The sequence below is a fragment of the Dendropsophus ebraccatus genome, chromosome 9 (genome assembly GCF_027789765.1).
Source record: "Dendropsophus ebraccatus isolate aDenEbr1 chromosome 9, aDenEbr1.pat, whole genome shotgun sequence".
NCBI lineage: Eukaryota > Metazoa > Chordata > Amphibia > Anura > Hylidae > Dendropsophus > Dendropsophus ebraccatus.
Genome location: NC_091462.1, coordinates 42,982,151 through 43,001,458, shown reverse-complemented (window position 1 = coordinate 43,001,458; position 19,308 = coordinate 42,982,151). Strand labels below are relative to the sequence as shown.

The window sequence follows — 19,308 nt, the reverse complement described above, 5'->3', positions numbered from 1 at the left end:
TAGAGGGATTCATCTTTAATTTCTGTGTACAGAATGCAGGTTGCACAGGGTTTTTTTTCCTTTCCTATGGGTCAAATTCTAGAAACTTTTCTGTTCAATGCAAAAATAAAAAAAAAATAATAAAGCATTTTAAATTCACATTGCTAGGAGGAAGCATTCAGAAATTCTGGTAATTCTACATAAACATGATCTACTCTTTTTTAGACTTGGACTTTGGTCTTGACTTCCTGCCGCAGCATCGTCTGCAGGTGTAAGTGCAGCATTTAAAGCTGATGAAGAGCGTGGTGACCAGCACAGCAAGGAGGAAGGCAAAGACGTCTAGGGAATGGTACTGTATCCAGTTCAGATCATGAGCAGCCGGCCGCAGGTGGGGCGCACCTTTGTGTCTCATGACAAACTCTACCCAGTGAACTGCAAGGTCCAGAGGATGAACTGGTCTGTCCAGATGTAGAGCGGACAATCGATCAATGTTCTTCTTGAAACTAAAGTTGAAAAAATTAGTAAGAGATGAACAGGCACTTGAATATTAATGTATGATTTTACTGTCTATTTCCCCTCTAATTAAAAAGGCTCTGTTGCGAAAGACTTTTTTCAAGAAATCAACAAGAGTTTTGAAATATACTCTCTTCATTTTTTAAAGTTTTCTGTTTAAATTGGTGTTCTTCATATGGCCGCTAGGTGTTTCCATTTACTGCACATGTGTACAGCTACTGTATGTGCACATTCAATTGTATAGAATCCTGGAGTGCTTGCATTGTATGGTCAGCTCTCCTGTCACACAGTACCAAAACCTCTGTAACCACATAGTGACATTATACTGACTGAATTGTTGCATTACAAAGAGCATTGTCTCCTGGTAAGCTGCAGAGCTGATAATATAATTAGCCTAAGTTAATGAAACATAGAAAAATAAAGTGAGTATATTGCTAAAGTGCTTGTAATTACAACCCCTGTTTATTCCTTTAAGAAAAAATGGGGACAGGTATGTTTAAAATATTGACTTACATTCAGAATTAAACCTTTAGTCTAAAGGGCCTTTTATTAAGTCTATAGGGACACTTACTGAGCAATGTATCATTCACATTTAATCGGTAATCTTCTTGTGTAAGCAGCGCAATGATGAAGCGATGAACCAGAATTTATTTGTATGTCGTTGATCGCATCTTTTGAGCTGACCTTAAAATTATTGTTAATCGTTTGCATGTCTTTCAGTGTAAACACTCATCGTTCAGGGACCAGTATTGAATTACAATCGTATTAACATTTTGTCGTTCACTAAATAAGCGCAAAATGATTTATACTGTATGTGTAAAAGGACCTTAAGAGCTCTATTACATGGATGGATTATCTGGCAAACAGGTTGATGATTGCCATGTGCAATAAGCCCAGAAATTGTTTGTTGTGGGCTGATCAAGTCAGATATTCACACAAATAGCATGGACATCTGTTCCTCTCTCTTTCATACAGTTTTTTGTGGGCATCTAATGTTAAGGTTCCATAGTGTTAAAGCGATGCTGTATCCACCAACCCACCACCCCCAAACCACTAGAACCATCTATTTGATGAGGGTAAGTACTTCCCATTTGTGTCCTTTAAAATGCACCCGATGCCTTGGTTAGGGTAAAAAATGATCTTTTAATCTGCAGCAGCCAAGTCAATGAGGTGTGGCATGTGCACTGTTTCGACAAGCAATGAAAAAGAGAAAATCTCCCAGGGTGTTCCTAATGACGAGGAGGGTGGGGAGGAAGAAAGGAGAGGCGTTGCAGGCCTAGGGCACGAAGGCTCTAGGCCACACCTCATTGACTTTGCTGCTACAGATTAAAATATTGTTTTTTACCCTAAACAAGACACTGGGCACATTTTAAAAGATATAGCTGGGAACTGGCAACTTACTGTCGCTGTTTGGGTGGTGGGTTGCTGGATACAGAATCCCTTTAAAGTGTCCCACCAGACACAGTTGTGTTTAATACTTAATTCTAGACAGGTGGGAGAGTATGCCAAAAGGGACAGCGAAAAATGAGATTTTGAGGCTGGGTTCACACTAGCCTAATACAGGTGGAGTGGGGAGCCTTTTTTCTAGCCATTGGTACCAACTGTTCCCTCTTTTTCATTCACGAACACTATGGGCCACATGTATCATCCGGCGAATGGATGATTTTCGGCGGAAAGTGCCGATTTGCGTATTTTTTTATTCGCAAATGGCGGATTTGCGAATAAAATATTCGCAAATCGGCACGTTCCGCCGAGTACGCCAGGGGGGCGGAAAGGGGGCTGTAGTGGGCGGAACGGAGGGCGCGGACTCAGAGTCCGCGCGATTTACCATCCGTTCCACACAAATGTACGCCGAAAACCTACTCCAGTCCTCAGCTGGCGTAGGTTTTCGGCGGTGCGCACCGGCGCGCACGGGATTTATGTAGAGGCAGTCCGCCTCTACATAAATCTCCGTAGCGCCGGAGCTGCGGGGGCATTTATAAGTCCGGCGTAAAAAACGCCGGACTTAATAAATGCCACCCTACATGTTTACACATTGTAAAGATAAGGGCAAAATACAGCCTAATTTGGATAAATACGGCCTGAAATAATAACCATGTTCTTTATTTAAGGCCGTATTTATCCAAATGCGGATGTATTTTGCCCTTATTTTTACACTGTGTGAAGTAGGCCTAATTGTTGTCCATACATTGGAGATACAGATACATTGGAGCTGCAGCCCTGTCCAATAGTTCACATTACATTATCTTCTCCTCATCTTGTTAATGAGGTTATTCAAGATACATTTGCTTCAATGGAACTGAACTGCAAAACCTCACCCAGGACACGAGGGGTTCTGTTTTGGAAAAAAAAAACAGCCATGTTTTTCCAGCCCTGGACAACCCTATCATACATACTGAATGAGGAAAAGTGCTGCAGTCTCCAACTCTGCCTCTATTGTGCTGGATGGTGTGCAGCCTACAAAATGACCAAACATCAGTGATCGCACTGTGTCAGACTGAGGGAATATTTGGTGGACAATCGTGGGTCGTGACACGACCCTATTCAGATACCTTAGCCCGGACACTATGCGATCATTTCCGTGTAGCATAAGGATTTTTGGTTGTGACCCCTGTTACACCTTATATTGTCTTGTAGCTCCAGCCTTATGGGCACACAAGTTTTATTTCATTGGTAGATGTGCATTTTAGTATAACAATAATCATCCAACAGAAATGAAATATCCAACAGCAATGGTAAAATTGTAATAGACTTTTAGCTGGTAATTTCTATGTCATGTGTCTATGTCCAGTTGCCTTTTTTTACTTTCTATCGAAATTGTTACATTTTGACTGAACGCTGCAAATCTTTAATTTTTAAAGAGAAAAATCTTGTAAAATATTAATATATCATAAAATATTTCCCACTTGCCTTGGATCATTTATTACACGGTCAAGAGCATTGCTAAGGTCCTCTGGTGTCATGTCCAAGACATTGAGGGTCACTCCAGCACCTCTTGACTCAATCCTCTTTGCGTTATCCATTTGGTCACCAAACAGGGGTAACATGACCATAGGGACCGCGTTACAAATACCCTCATAGATTCCATGTGAGCCCGCATGGGTAATAAAGGCACGTACTTTCGGATGAGCTGGTGAAAGATAAAACAACTGTCTGAAAAACTCTCATGTTACAGTTTCCATACCCTATACTAAAGGTTCTGAGTTACCTACTTGTTTAATGTATCAGAAAATGACCCATTGCTTAGAGGCTAATTTATATGCCGCTGGAGCCAGGCAAAAATAAACAAAAAAAAATACTCACTTAGCCTGGTCTCCTGTAGCTCATGTTTGGGTCTCTTTAGTCACTGATTTTGTGTCTTCTTTCTGCTTCATCTGAGATGCGCACCCAGACCAGTACCTGCCTGCTCAGCCAATCACTTGTAGTGACAGGACACCGCTGTGGGCAATGATTGGCTGAGCAGGCAGGTCCCATTCTGGGTGCTCATCTCAGAAGCAGGAAGAAGGCACAACATTGGGACACTGGAGGGAGCCATACAGGGTGTTGAGGGGTTAAAGGGGTTATCCAGCACTACAAAAACATGGCCACTTTCTTCCAGAGACAGTCTCCAGCTTGGGCGGGGTTTTGCTGCTCAGTTCCATTGAAGTGATCGGAGCTTAATTGCAAACTGCACCTGAACTGGAGACAAGAGTCGAGTTGTCACTGAAAGAAAGTGGCCATGTTTTTGTAGCACTGGATAACCCATTTAATAGCAGGGAACTGTGCTAGGTAAGTATGGATTTTTTTTTCTATTTTGGAACTTCTTCAAAAGCATTTGGATTTTTCAAAAGTGCCAGAATACTTAAATAAAACAAATCTAGGTGACACATAGCCTTTAAAATAATCCCACAGTAACACACAAAACCATACCAAAGCCAAGATATAAAGTAGGCAATGGAAGAGTACATCTGGAGGAGCAGGATGTTACAAAAGTGATTAATTTTATTGAAAAACCAAATTAAAGGGGCATTGTTAACATAGGGAAGGGGGAAGAACTAGGCTCGGACTCGCTCACAGGGGAATCCCCCAGTGGGCCCTACCCCTTGGTGGGCCCCTGGCAATAGGTGGGCCTCCAAGTCTGACTCTTTCTACCAGAGAATAAAAACACTTTCTATGCTATAGAATCAAAGATGAATAGATTTAAGGTACCACGTGTCTTCTTGACCTAACAGCATCTAATAGTGTCAGCGGTTTGGAACACGAATTACAGCTGACAGAAGTCTTGTAACAAATGATAGGCAGGCAGTGGAGTGAGGGAAGATAATAAAGAAACTATACTCACCAGTCCCCGTGCCCCATTTTCGACCAGGTTCTGTGTACAGTATGTCACGGCCATAGCTCAATGTCACATACTCGGCTGATGGATTGCCTGCTCAGCCAGTCAATGACTGCAGAAGTTTCCATACTCAGTCAGTGATTGGCTGAGCAGACGATTCATCAGCCAAGTATGTGATGTTGCAGCTGGAGGAACTGGAGGAGGTGGGTGGCTATTGGATATCATTAAGGAAGAGGAAGGGGCACAGGGATGGGTAAGTATATTCTTTTTATTATGTCCCTGCACCCCCCTACCTACCTGAGATTTTCTAGTTTCATGGGATTTCTCCTTTCAAGAAACTTAAGTGGCACGTTATGCTGTTTGCATAGAGTGACTGAAGAGTTACTAGTAGTGAGCTTGCATCGCTGGTCACATACACAGCTCTGTGCAAAGTTGCTATAGTAATGTGAAAGGTTTGGTGCTTGTTATATCTGGTGTAAGCAGGGTGGGCACCATAAATCAAATTCCCAGGTGGGCCCAAGGTACCCCAGTCTGACACTGGCCAGCTGGTGCTCCTAATAAAATCCATAGGATGGGGGATATGAAGCTAAAAAATAATTCTTTTAAATCAACTGGTGTCAGAAAGTTATATAGATTTTTAAATTACTTCTACTAAAAACCCTCAAGCCCTCCAGTACTTATCAGCTGCTGTATGTTCTGCAGGAAGTGGTGTATTCTTTCCAGTCTGACACATTGCTCTCTGCTGCCTCCTCTGTCCATGTCAGACACTTACTTTAGACAGTTCCTGATATGGACAGAGACGGCAGAAGATATCACTGTGTGAGACTGGAAAGAATACACCACTTCCTGCTGAACATACAGCAGCTAATAAGTACTGGAAGACTGGAGGTTTTTTTCTATGATAGAAGTAAATTACAAATTTCTTGCACCCGTTTATTTGGATTTTTTTTGGAGTACCCCTTTAATAGTGTCGACTATTTTACTTTTAAACAGCTTGACAACCGCTTTTGTACAGTCAATGCAGTTTCTCCATTGATTAACTAATTAGGTGATCACCGATTTCCTATGAAAGCCTGGGAAATGTAGTTTTACATGCCACCCATTCTGTCTTTACTCTGGATGATTTCCAGGTAGGGATCCCCTCCCTCTCTATTCATTTCCGCCATATATAACTGTATACTAGTAGCAGGGCCGACTCTGGGGTCTCTGCCGCCTGAGGGAAACTCACCTGACCCACGCAGGCAGTGGAGAGAGAGAGGGGTCGATCAGGTCGCGCGGGGCCGCCGGGGGGGGGGGTTGCAATTTGGTTTGATGCGCCACCCGCACCGCATCAAACCGCAACAACCTTCCGGCGGTCCCGCGCGACCCAATCGCCCCAGCTCGTCCCCCACTGACCCCGGGCACTCACCACAGCCTGGAGGTCCATGACAGCTGCTGGGTGACGTTGCGGGACCTGACGGGATGTGGAGAGCGCGGGCGACGGGACAGGTGAGCGGCCGCTGTCATTTTTGTTAAGTGATACTTAACTAAAATGACAGCAGGGGGGACATAATGCCGCCCCCTGCCGGACCGCAAAATCTGCCGCTTGAGGCGGAAGGCTCATTCTGCCTCATGGCAGAAGCGGGCCTGACTAGTAGATGCTAAACTGAGTGGCAGGAAATGCTGGGAATTGTAGTGTAAAATGTCTGTGAACCACAAGTGTCCCTCCAAAAAGTTGGGAGGTATGGAGGAAGGGATGACTGCAAAGCATTATGGGGAAGCTTGATGTCCTGTGTTTTCAGTCATCATCATCATCATAAACTTTACAGTAATGGAGCAGCTTTATCAACCTGTCAGAGACAAAACAGAGTCTGATTTGCCCATAGCAACCAATCACAGCTCACCTTTCATATCTTAGCAAGGTCTTATAAAATTGAATCTGAGCTCTGATTGGTTGCTATGGGCAAGTTAGACTGCCTTAGCTGCACATGGCAACCAATCACAGTTCAGCTTTTATTTTACCAACGTCATTTTAGAAACAAACGCTGGGCTGTGATTGGTTGCTATGGGCCACATTGAACCATTTTCTTAGTGTAGCCTAACCATAAGCTGTTTGCTTGGTCACAAGTGTGTTTAGTGACCTCTGCAGTAAAGCGCATCGCCAGTCATTAATGGGTTAATGCTTCAGATGTGTTTACCTTCAGTAACCATGGCAACCGTGTACTGTGATGACAAGCGCTTATGTCATAAAGAAGTTTCCATAAAGCAATGCACCACGCCCTGATCAGTGCCATCTTGGATGCGCCAGAAGACCTTAAGCTTGACTTCTTTACTGCCCCATACCCTTGATGTAATTTGGAGGTTCTAGCAGGGAAAAAGGGGTGGTCTGCTTTAGACTACCCCTTCATTGAGTCTCCACCTTCTACAGAAGTGGACCTGGATCTGTGAGGGAGAAGAGATACAGCAGCCTAGCCATCAGTAAGTTGACAGATATTGCAGCCAGATCTCTCTCACATCCAGTTTATTATATTTATAGTATGGTATTACCCTCTAAGCCCAAAGGAGGGGCAACTCTCCAGCCATGGCTCCCTCGAGGTTTCCCCCACAGGGGTTTTTTCCTCGCCTGAGTGCTGGAGAGTGACTCTTTTTGAGATGGGGGTCTGCCATTTTCAGTGTCATGTAATTTTAAATAAAATTGGGACCCTTTGACACCTGATTACAATGTGTTGTGTCTTTATTTTGCGTTCTTTGGTGTAACTTATTATGCTTGGGAGTTGGGGATCCATCACATATAGCAGAATCATAAAGCTGGACATCTGCCTGCTACACAGATCTATCACCTGCACAATGAGCAGAAGTATGATGTAGCAGTGGATAGTAGATCTCCTGCATGTACGTGCGTATCCCTGGATTAAAGGCACACTGAAATCTTCAAGAAAAAAACATACATCGCAAGGTTTATACCGACATCTGCAAGGTTTGTCAAAAGGTTTTTTCAAGTGACAGGTCACACCAATCATAGTATATCATAGCAACATGGACACCTCCATAAATACACATCATATATAGAGTTGATCGACCCTCGGGAAATCCTAGGTTCGATCGAACTTGAACATTCACAAACCTTCCACATTTAATTGCTGATGCCTTCCTTGTCCATGGGGAAGGAGGAGACTGCCCGGGTACCGCCTGGAATTCCGGGATTCAGCCTATTACCTAGGCTAAATCCTGGAATTCCAGGCGGTACCCAGGCACTCTCCTCCTCCCCACGGACTGGGAAGGCTTCAGCGATCAAACATTTTTGATACATGATAGGAGTGGAGTATACAAACACTGTGGTTATGATTTCAAATCTAAAGGTCCTATTACATGAAGCGATTATCGGAAATTATGGCCGATAATTGCTTAATGTAATGAAAGGAAACAATCAGCCGTCATACACAATGCCGGCTGAACGTTGAAACATGTTGAATGATGAATGACAACGATAGGAACGATCTGCTGCCGTCGCTCAATTTAATAGGAGCAACGTCAGCTATCGCCTATGGGCTGCCTGGACGATCTGACGATCACTCGGACAGCAAAAACTAGAAATATGTTGGTTTCAATGCTGCTTTTGGCTAAAAACCCTGAGATAAATACCGGCCAAAATGTTTAAAAAAAGCTGACGGATTCTAACTCGCAGCTGTTGTACACACTTACCAAGCAGGTCATTCTGTGGCAGCCACTTCACCAGGTGGGTGTTATTTGCCAGATTCGAAGGCACTTTTCCTGTGTATCTCCATATAACCTATAATTGTGAATAAAACTATTTTAGTCTGTTATAAACAACTTGGACCTTATTTGTTACTATATGGTCCAAGATATCTATTGCCAAAAATGATCGAACATCGAGATTTTGCAGGTTCGATCTAACTCGAACCTTCTCGAACATGCAGCATTTGATTCCCGAAGCCTTCTCGTTCCTACCCGAGCACCACCTGGAAAACAGGCATACAGCCTATTACCTAGGTTGTATCCCTGTTTTCCAGGCGGTACTCGGGCAGTCTCCACCTTCCCCACGGAACGGGAAGTCACCAGGATTCAAATGCTGTAGGTTCTAGAAGGTTTCAGTTCGGTCGAACCTGCAAAATCCCGATGTTTGATCATGTCTACTCTAGGCCACGTCAATTTGACACAGGGTTGCAAGTTTAAAAATTGTTTAACTGCATCACCTGCCGAACGGACCCCAGGACTAGTCTTGGATTAAAAGCAGCTATCCGAAGGTACAAGCGGTTGTAGGGGGGAGATTGTGGGTACAGAGTCTCGATAAATGGGGTTGACCAATGCAAACACTGAAGCATGACATATAATTTTGAGCAAAATGCTGTCTTTTTTCTAAACTAAGCAAGTCAATTCACAGAGACTTGTTATTGCACAGTGTACTGATTTATTCATTGTGCTACAAACAAGATGACACCACCACCCCCCCTGATCTTCCTACCGTTTGAGGAATAGATCCCAATGCTTCTGCTATGTCCATTGCCTTGTTCATGGGAATCTCAGACACCATTGACCCCAGGGAGAAAACCACAAAGCCATGTTCACCGGAGCTGTTTACTAGGTTTTCAAAATCCTGAAAAAAAAGAGAAATGCAAGGTTTATACAGTGTAACTAATGTAAACTAATGTATGCACAGTAATGGAGGGGATTTATGGAAAAAATTTTGAAACAAGAGGCATTTTTTTTATTTTAAACAATTTTAACAATTAAACCTGACTGAAAAGTGTTACTTATTTCATGGGAAACAAAAGGACAGGACATGTTGAGATTACACCTTTTTTCCCCAACCATAGGATGTCTGGTGACCTAGCCAATCCGATTCTTAGTGAGCAGATTTATGAAGCTTCTCACGTGTAAACCCAGTCTTAGGGCACCATTACATGGTGCGATAATCTGCCAAATCAGGCCAATTCGGCAGATTACTGCTCTGTGTGATAAAGACAATGATCACAGATGATCATTGTCGTTTGTTCTAGCCTTGAAACCTCAAATCACTACGCGTAATAGCAATATGTGGCCGACAGCTGATGACTGTGATGATGGTGTCCTCCTTCTTTCTGCCCTCTGCCTGCAGGCACCCCTGAAAAGTTCTGAGCTGGTCTCTGAAGTGGCAGGCCACTCAGCCAATCAATGGCTGAGACGAGACAGTGCCACGGCCATTGATTGGCTGAGCGGCCTGTCACTTCAGAGACTGGCTCAGAAGTTCCAGCGGCAGCTGTGGGAAGAGGGTAGGAGAGATAGAAGGACATCGGGGAGTGCGGCGAGGTATGTATAACATTTATTATTTCACACTAAGGCAAAGGCTGCACAGACATCACTAACAATATATACAGCCCTTGCTGCACGAATATCAAGCCATGTAATAGGATCAGTAAGCGAGCTCCGAACTAGCGCTTAGATACAACCATATTTATATCACAGCATAATAGTTTTCTATATTGTAATCAACCACATCATTCAGCATCTCTCTTGTATCAGAATGATGGAAGCCATACTGGATTCCTTTTTGGTAAATGGAACACATGTAAACACCACGGCATGGCTAGTGAAAACTACCCGGTTTATTTTGTACTCACATGTGTCAAGTTTTTTCTGTTGGCACAATTGATGCTTCCTATGAAGACCATGTTAGGCATCACTGGTCTAGTGTACTGAAACACAAAATCATACTTCAAGAGCCATATAGAGGATTTGCTGTAGAGGTCGACCATAGAAACCTCTTTCTGCAGAAACTCCGAAGCCAAGCGCCCATAGTCATTATAAAGAAACTTACAAAGAAAGCTATCGAATACCCAAAGAAGCATATTCCTTATCCTTTGAGCAAAGCTCATATGATCAGTGTACAAGGTGAAGAACCTGGGCACATAAGAAGGAGGAGTTGGGCACTGTGTGGCTGTCTGGTCAATACCACATGGAAGATCTTTCATGAAGGCCACAGAAGGAAGTCCTAGATATTCCACTATAATATGTCCACATGGGAAAATCGGAGATAGTAAAGCGGCATCAAAAGATTGTCCCCTCAAGTAACCAATAACTTCTTTATTTTGAAGTAGATGTCGGCACGTTGCCTGCACGAGGCTGCTGATGTTAGTTATTCTTTCAAAAACTTTTACTATCCTTTTTAAGGTAGGAAGCTCAGTGAAAAGATAAATGGCAGATTTTGACATCTGGTCCTTAAGTTCCTCTCTTGTATATGGCACTGGGTAAGTCTTCAAGATGTAACTTGGAGAAGCTTTTATGTGTAGGTTGCTTTCCGGAACCAGCACCACAATCTGATGTCCTTCTTGTCCTAGTCTCTCTAGTAATGGCAGCATACTGATCCAGTGGCTTCCATCCATAGGTATTACCAGCAGATTCCCAGCATCAGAACAGGGGATAGATCCCAGAGACAAAATGAAGAGCAGCAGAGACAAAGATCCAGACTTTTTTAGCTCCATATGGTGACTATCAGCTCTTCAGCTATACAGCTACAGGTAAACTGTGTGTGGCGTGCTGACCCTCAACTATTGTGAAACTATTTGCTGTTTGCTCTCCAACCCCCAACCCATAAGGGGGTGTGAGAAAGAAAGCTTATCACGTAAAGCATTCCAATGGCTATACACAGTGAGATCTGAACTATTGTGAGGTTCAATGGAAAGTATAACAATTATGTGAATTCATGATTTTTTTTTTTTTTTTAAAGTGGCATAAAAAAAAATCAAGAAAAAAAATTAAAATTAAAAAGGTCTGTTTACTATTTAACCTTCGTTTAAAAAATTAAAATTTGTTTATATGTTGTCAGTTATATGTTTTTGGCTTGACTCTTGCTAGTCATTGTACTTTACAAAAGACTATACCTGGTGGTATTGGTGGCTTTCGGCTGATTTATATAGTATACTGTGTATGGGCACCTTCAGAAAACATTTACATCCTTACCCAATGTCACTTAACATCTATGACTAGTTTGAACAACTGTGATTGCCAATATGTGTAAAAATTCATATGGCCGTGCGTGATATAATAAGTCACCAGACAGTTGTTCAAGTATTAACCTACTTCTGTGTAATGTGTATGGCTACCTTATTAGTCTATATTTACATTAGTTCGGTCAATTATCTCTTCTAACCTTCCCCTACATGTAAATGTTGAGCACAGCACAGTTTTCCCTATGGGCATGGAAGAGGTAAGCCACAGCCAAATAGCCCTGGTGCTGGCTTATCCCTACAAGAATAAAAGGGTCAGGTGGCACAAAATCTATCACACCCGACCCTTCTATCCCCTGACATCATCTTTTTTTGGAGAGTCGGGCGACCTTAGACAATCTGCCAAACCCACCAATATTTATCATTTGCTGTGTTGTCTATGCAGACAATGCAGGATAATAAAATGTAAAGTATACATGCAATATTTAAAGTGTAACTATAATTTCAACAACTTTCTGACATGTCATTTAATGGTACACTTTAAAGTTTAATATGCTTAAGCCTAATTAATGAAACTGAAATGAAATATGAGGCATTCCCATTAATGTTCACTTTACTTTTTTGTGACTCAAAAGGTGCCTATGAAGGGTGAGCACAGCTGAACATTTCTGTGTTCTCTATGGGGAGGTATAAGCCAGAGCCAGACTGCTCTGGGGTCAGCTTATCTTAGAGAACAAAGGGATGGGGCAGTAAAAATTCCATCATACCTGACCCCTATCTTCATCTACATCATCTCCAAACTGCGGCCCTCCAGCTGTTGCAAAACATCATGCCTGAACAGCCAAATCCAAAGCTTTAGCTGTCCAGGCATGATGGGAGTTGTGGTTTCACAACAGCTGGAGGGCCACAGTTTGGAGACCCATGAATTCTACATTAACTGCTGGTGGAAATTTGGAAGGTCCCGATACACGTTATACACCGGCTCATATCAGTATAAAGTGTATGGGGACCTTTACAGAATTATATGTATATAGGAATTTATACATACTTAATATACTTCATATTGAAACTAATAATAGCAATGTCAAAAGAATTATGGAAATACATAAATATTTAACCAAAACACGTAACGTAGTGTCTACCTGGTGAAGACTTTTCTTATTCACACAGTTGATACCGCCAATAAAAACCATGTTCGGCATTGTAGGTTTGGCAAATTCAAAGGCAAAATCATATCTCAAAAGATGGATGGAAATGCGACTGAAAAGGTCCACCGCACTGACTTCTCTTTTCAGGAATTCAGAGGCCATTCTGGCATAAGGGTCGTACACCAAATGATAAAATATATACCCCGAAAGCCTGACAAGAAGATTCTTCACCCTTTGGCTAAAATCCATTTGGTCGGTGTAAGTGGTGAACACTCTCGGTACGTATGAAGGTGGACTAGGACACTTAGTAGCCTCCTCTTCCATTCCAAAAAGAAGTCTACGCATGAAGGAAACAGATGGGAGGGAGAGGTGTTCAGCAACTATTTCACCACATGGGAAGACAGGATCACTCAACATAGCATCAAACTTGGCTTCTTTCAGGTAATGGATGACGGTGGAGTTCTGTAGAAGATGCCTGCATGCTTCCTGCATCCAGTTAGTTGCATTATATGCTCCTCTGATCAAGTTTACTGCTTTATTTAAAAATGTCGTTTGCAAAAAAGCTTGTTTGGTTATTACTTTAAGATGTGATTCCATAAATTCTTTGTGAAAAGGAACACTGTATCCCTTTATAGAGTAATCCTCCACATCCTTCAGGTGATAACAGGGGTCTGGAACAACAAGCTCAATCTGGTGACCTCGCTCATATAGCTTTTGCACTAAGCTTCTCATACTTAGCCAATGACTTCCTTCCTGGGGTACCACCAGTAATTTCCCACCATGTAGTAAATAAAAATTCATAAAAACAAGGAAAAATGTAAAAAAGAAATAGTAACGCTGAAAATACATTTTGTCTGTCTCTGCACAAGGGACCTGGACAGCTAAAAGAGATTGTTCATTCTTTTTTTTTTTTTATACTATCCAGATAGTGAACTTTGAACCCTATAAAAAATTTGGCTAAAAGGTGCGATTGCACCATTCATAAACTACACGGAACTATGGTCGAACATGGTTAAACATTTTAGACGTTCTTAGAATGCATTACTAAGTCCCAATTCTTTTTTCTGAAATTCTTTACTGTTCAACAAATCACAATAGAAAACCTCTCCTGCTATGGACAGCTGCAGTCACAGACAGAGGTGGCAGCAGAGAGCAGTGTGTTGGTCTGGAAAGAATACAGCACTTCCTGCAGGGCGTACAGCAACTGATACATACTGGGAAACTTGATATTCATAAACAGAAATAATTTACTAATTTGTATAACTTTCTGACATCAGTTCATTTGAAAACATTCTTTTTCTCCAGAGTAACCATTTCAAGGGGTATTTCCATCTCAGTTTGTTATTCGATATCCATAGGACAAATTGATCAGCGGGGTTCCTATCTCTGAGAGCCCAACTGATCCAGAGAACAGGGATCCAAGTCTACAGCATGACTGAAATTACATTATAAAGTTTCAGGCCATACATAATCACAAAGGACCATAGACAGGTGGAAGAAACTACATTCAGTTTATAATATAAATATATTATAATAGGTTTATTCTTGAGTTTTAGCCATGTTCATGTCATGTTCATGATTTGTCTACAGCTCCACAATGTTCTAATGTAAGGCTTCTAAACAAATAAAAAAAAGTGATACTTACCTATTCAAAATCCATGTTAACTGCTAGTAATTCTTATTTTAATATTTTCCTCTACTTAAAGGGACTCTGTCACCTCCAAAACACCCACTAAACGTAAGTTATCATTAGATTATACATCAGTAGAGTATACTGTAGAGTAGAGTAAACGCTGATTCTATATCTGCATTTTTTATCTTTCTATGTTCTTGCATTCCCTTGCTATAAGGCCACAAATAAAGGAGTCTAAAGCCCCTATTACACGGACGGCAGCGAGTGGGTGAGAGATGGGGGGCCACGGGGAGATGCGGAAGGGCTGCCCAGGTGATCGTTGATTGTCCGGGCAGCCCATAGCAAATGGCAGCGGTCTGCAGCTGCCGCTCCTGTTCCACTGAGCGATGGCAGCAGATCGCTCCTATATAAGTCGTTTGTTTTTCAACATGTTGAAAGACAAACGACTACAACGATCAGCCGAAATCAGGATGATTATCGGCCGAATACAGCTGATAATCGTTCCATGTAATAGGGCCTTAAGTAGTCCACTCCATTATTTTCTTGAGCTAAGTATTCCTCTCTATGCATCACCATGCCCAGTTTGTAGGCTACAACGGTGAAATACAAAGGAATAGAAAGCTACAAATTACAGATTTGGAATCAGCATCCAGAATCAGCATTCTTTCAGATGCCTTTAGTTTACAGTTTTGGGCTAGGTTCACACTATGTAACTGTGCGGCTGTATTTGCGGCTGTAATTGTGCGGCAGTATTTTTGGTGGTTCATGCGTACGCTGGAAAGTATAGGATATGCGGCTGCACAGTGCACACTATGTATGAATCTACGGCCCTATCGTAAACGGACCCGTAAAAAATGAACAAGACCATTGTTTGCGGCTGGACATGCGGCCGTGGATTGACAGGCGGTCCGTACGGAGTACTTCAAAAATAGCCGGCAATGATGCCGAATGCCGATGCCTCTAATAGTTAATATATTAAATTAATAAAACACATTTTCTTTGTAATAAAGTCCCTTTCGTTGTTCAATAATTTAATTCTAACAAATCCATCATTGTGCAATTGAATATACTGTTAAAATAAATATATATAAATAAATGTATATTTATATATATATTTATTTTTTGACAGTATATTTAATTGCACAATGATGGATTCGTTAGAATTAATTTATTGAACAACGAAACTGATTTTATTTTAACGAAAATGTGTTTTATTAATTAAATATTAATTAGTACAGGAAGCTCCAGTAAACTGTTAATTCATATGCCGGCAATAGAGCATTCTGTTCTAATCATCACTTTACTGTAATTAAAACATCAAATGTTTCTTCTAATTATGTTATCACAATAGCATTATTAGAAGAAACATTTAGAATTATATGTGCGCTCAGCTGATTGGCTGATCGGCTCAGCGCACATATAATTAGCGGGTCCGCAGCACAGTGACTTCATTGTGCTGCGGACCAGCGAAGAGGACACATCGGGGAGAGTATAGAGCTCTCCCCACCCCCTCCCCAGCACTGCACCCCTCCCAGCAAGGAAGGGGGGTCACTTAACCCCTTCCTTGCTGGGATGGGTGCAGTGTAACATCAGTCTGTCCCCCAAGGGGTTAAGGGGGATACAATACATCCTCCCTTAACCCCTTGGGGGTCAGACTGTAAGCAGCGATCTGTAAAGATGCTGCATACTGTAAGGAGCACAACACCGCTCACAATGATGGGTGTTGTGCTCCTGTTTGTGTGTTTTTTGTGTGTTTCTCCCTTTTTGTTTTTCAGATATCGGTATCCTGGGGACTACGTCGGATTCCGAGGACTACGTCGATGACCAGCGGTTGTTTGTTGTTGTTTTTTTAATAAAATGGTCAATGAGGGGTGCAGGGGTGTTTTTATTTGAATAAAAAAAAATTTTAACTTGTGTCTTGTCTTTATTTCTTTACTTTATAGACTTAGTAGTGGAAGCCGTCTAATAGACAGAATCCATTACTAAGTTGGGGCCTAGTGTTAGCCGGTATAAAATGGCTAACACTAACCCCCTATTATTACCCCAGTACCCAATGCCACCAGGGGTACTGGGAAGAGCCGGGTGCCAGTGGTCCCGGAGCGTCAAAATTGGCGCTCCTGGACCGGGCGGCAGCAGGCTGGTAAGATTTAGGCTGGGGAGGGCCTAAACCAATGGCTCTTCCCACCCTGGTGTTACCAGGCTGCTGTCGTTTGGTTTTTAACCCAGCTGGTTATAAAAATAGGGGGGACCCTATGCGTTTTTTTAAAATTATTAACCCTTTGAGGACCAAGCCCAAAATGACCCAGTGGACCGCGCAAATTTTGATCTTTGCGCTTTCGTTTTTCCCTCCTCCCCTAGCTCTAGCACTTTCAGTTTTCTATCTACAAGGCCATGTCATGACTTGTTTGTTACAGGAATAGTTGTACTTTGTAATGGCGTCTTTCATTTTACCATAACATGTATGACGGAATCCCAAATATATTATTTATGAAGATATAAATTGGTGAATTTGTAAAAAAAAATGCAATACGGTAACGTTTGGGGGGTTACTGTGTCTACGTAATGCACTATATGGTAAAAGCGACATGACACTATTACTCTATAGGTCAGCCCGAACACAACCATATGCAGGTTTACACAGATTCGCTAATGTTATATATATATTTTTTTTAATGAAATCCTTTTTTTTGGCAATTAATTAATAAAATGGGCCTATTGTGATGCTTAAAGCGCTTTTATTTTTTCACCTATGGGGCTGTATGGGGTCTCATTTTTTCCGCAATGATCTCTAGTTTTTATTAATACCATATTTATGAAGATTGGATGTTTTGACCACTTTTTATAAAAAAATTTTTATATAAAATGTAACAAAATCAGTAATCCGAACATTTTTCCCTCTTTTCGTGTACGCCGTTCGCAATGACGCTTGTTATATTTTAATAGATCGGACAATTACGCACGCTACGGTATATTATATGTTTATTTATTTATTTTTATATGTTTTATTTATACAATAGGAAAGGGGGTTCATTTAAAATATTATTGGGGGAGGGGTTTTGGGGTAGTGTTTTAGTGATTTTAACTTTTTTTTTTATACATTTTAAGTCCCAATAACAGCATTAAATAAGAAAGGCAGCATGGTGCACTCACCGTTTTGCAGAATATGTGGCTTTTATTGAAGGTTAATATGAGTCCATAGTTTAATCCATGCGGGTAACATGGACGCCAACACCCTCCACTGGGATAACAGCCGTTTCACGCCCTAATTCGGCGCTTCTTCTGATCTGAAGAAGCGCCGAATTAGGGCGTGAAACGGCTATCCCAGTGGAGGGTGTTGGCGTCCACGTTACCCGCATGGATTAAACTATGGACTCATATTAACCTTCAATAAAAGCCACATATTCTGCAAAACGGTGAGTGCACCACGCTGCCTTTCTTATTTAATGCTGTTATTGGAATGAACTCGCTTTCATAATTGCATGGTGGCACCACGTATGCAGGTTTATCTAGAGCAACCTCCCTTTTGGCTTATTGAGTCTGGACTAGTAGTGCCGACCTGTACTCCTTAACTCTGCACATTTTAAGTCCCTTTGGGCATAGTGCAGGCTCAGTGACCAGAGCGCCGATTGGACCACACAGAGGCAGGTGAGTGACCTCCGGCGGTCTGTTTTAACAATCGGGACCCCAATTGGGGTCCCAATTGGTAAGTGACAGGGGACTCCACCTGTCACTCACACTTAAACGTCGCGGCCGTGTCATTAATGGTGAGGTGCCGGCTGCTGATTGCAGCTGCCCCCCACCTGCTATGAAGCGCGCTCCGCTCCGGAGCGTGCTTCATAGCTCAGGACGTACCGGTACATCCAGAGTCATCTGGGCACAGACCTCCAAGATGTACCGGTACGTCCTAGGTCATCTAGGGGTTAAGTAATTTTTGGTTATGTTTTTTCTCTTTTCTTTTGTATTTATTCTGGCCAATAAGCCTCATAATAAGCTGTGACTTCCTGCTCTGCACAGAAAACTTTTCTGAAATGTCCTCCTTATCATCACAGGCAGGATTAAAGTGAAAGGTGACGCCAGTTAATAGATACGGCATAGATAGTTATTGACAATAACTAATGTTAAGAGCTCAGCCACCCCCACTCTCTGCACAATGATCACAATGATCTGTTAATAGATAGTTATTGACAATAACTAATGTTAAGAGCTCAGTCACCCCCACTCCCTGCACAATGATCTCTGCAAAAGTCACACAGTATGCCTAGAACAATGCCCCATAGAAATGAATAGGGTCCCTGTTTTTATGTCCATTAGGCTTGTAAAGCATTTCTCTCGAGGCTCTTGAAAGCAGCTCAGGTAAAGCCCCTATTATGCGGGACAACGGAGTTCCCCTTGTTCCCTGCTCGGTGCCGGGACTATTATACGCAACGGCAGTGAGTGGGTTAGTGCAGAGGTAGCTGCAGGGGAGGCTGCCCGGGTGATTGCTGGATTGTCCATGCAGCCCACAGAAGAAAGCAGGGGTCTACTGCCGCCGCTCCTATTCCACGGAGCAATGGCAGCAGATTGCTGCTATCCAGGTCGTTTGTCTTTCAACATGTTGAAAGACAAATGACAGGCAACGATCAGCCGACATCTTGCATGTTGTCTGGTCATTATCTTCTATTACAAAAGACGATTATCAGCCCTAACGGCCGATAATTGTTTTGTGTAATATGGCCCTTAAGATGCCTTAAGCCCCCATAATACTGTACTCAAATTTTAAACAAGATCATGTTTCAATATCGAGGTAATACATTCATT

General features: G+C 42.2%; 1 protein-coding gene across 12 annotated transcripts in view; it reads right to left on the bottom strand.

The window, feature by feature from the left end:
• Positions 1-19,308, bottom strand: part of LOC138800916 (UDP-glucuronosyltransferase 1-6-like) — a 78,040-nt gene continuing 58,732 nt past the window's right edge. For 10 of the 12 annotated variants that reach the window (XM_069983123.1, XM_069983127.1, XM_069983132.1 and 7 more), the window contains 4 exons: positions 9,270-9,401; positions 8,489-8,576; positions 3,403-3,622; positions 1-482 (listed from right to left, as the gene is read on the bottom strand). In XM_069983123.1, the coding sequence (XP_069839224.1) occupies positions 191-482; positions 3,403-3,622; positions 8,489-8,576; positions 9,270-9,401 (732 nt within the window). In that variant the 3' untranslated portion in view covers positions 1-190. Of the gene's footprint in view, positions 483-3,402; positions 3,623-8,488; positions 8,577-9,269; positions 9,402-10,404; positions 11,281-12,872; positions 13,765-19,308 lie in introns of those variants that run through there. The other 2 variants (XM_069983124.1, XM_069983122.1) reach the window with 2 other exon arrangements.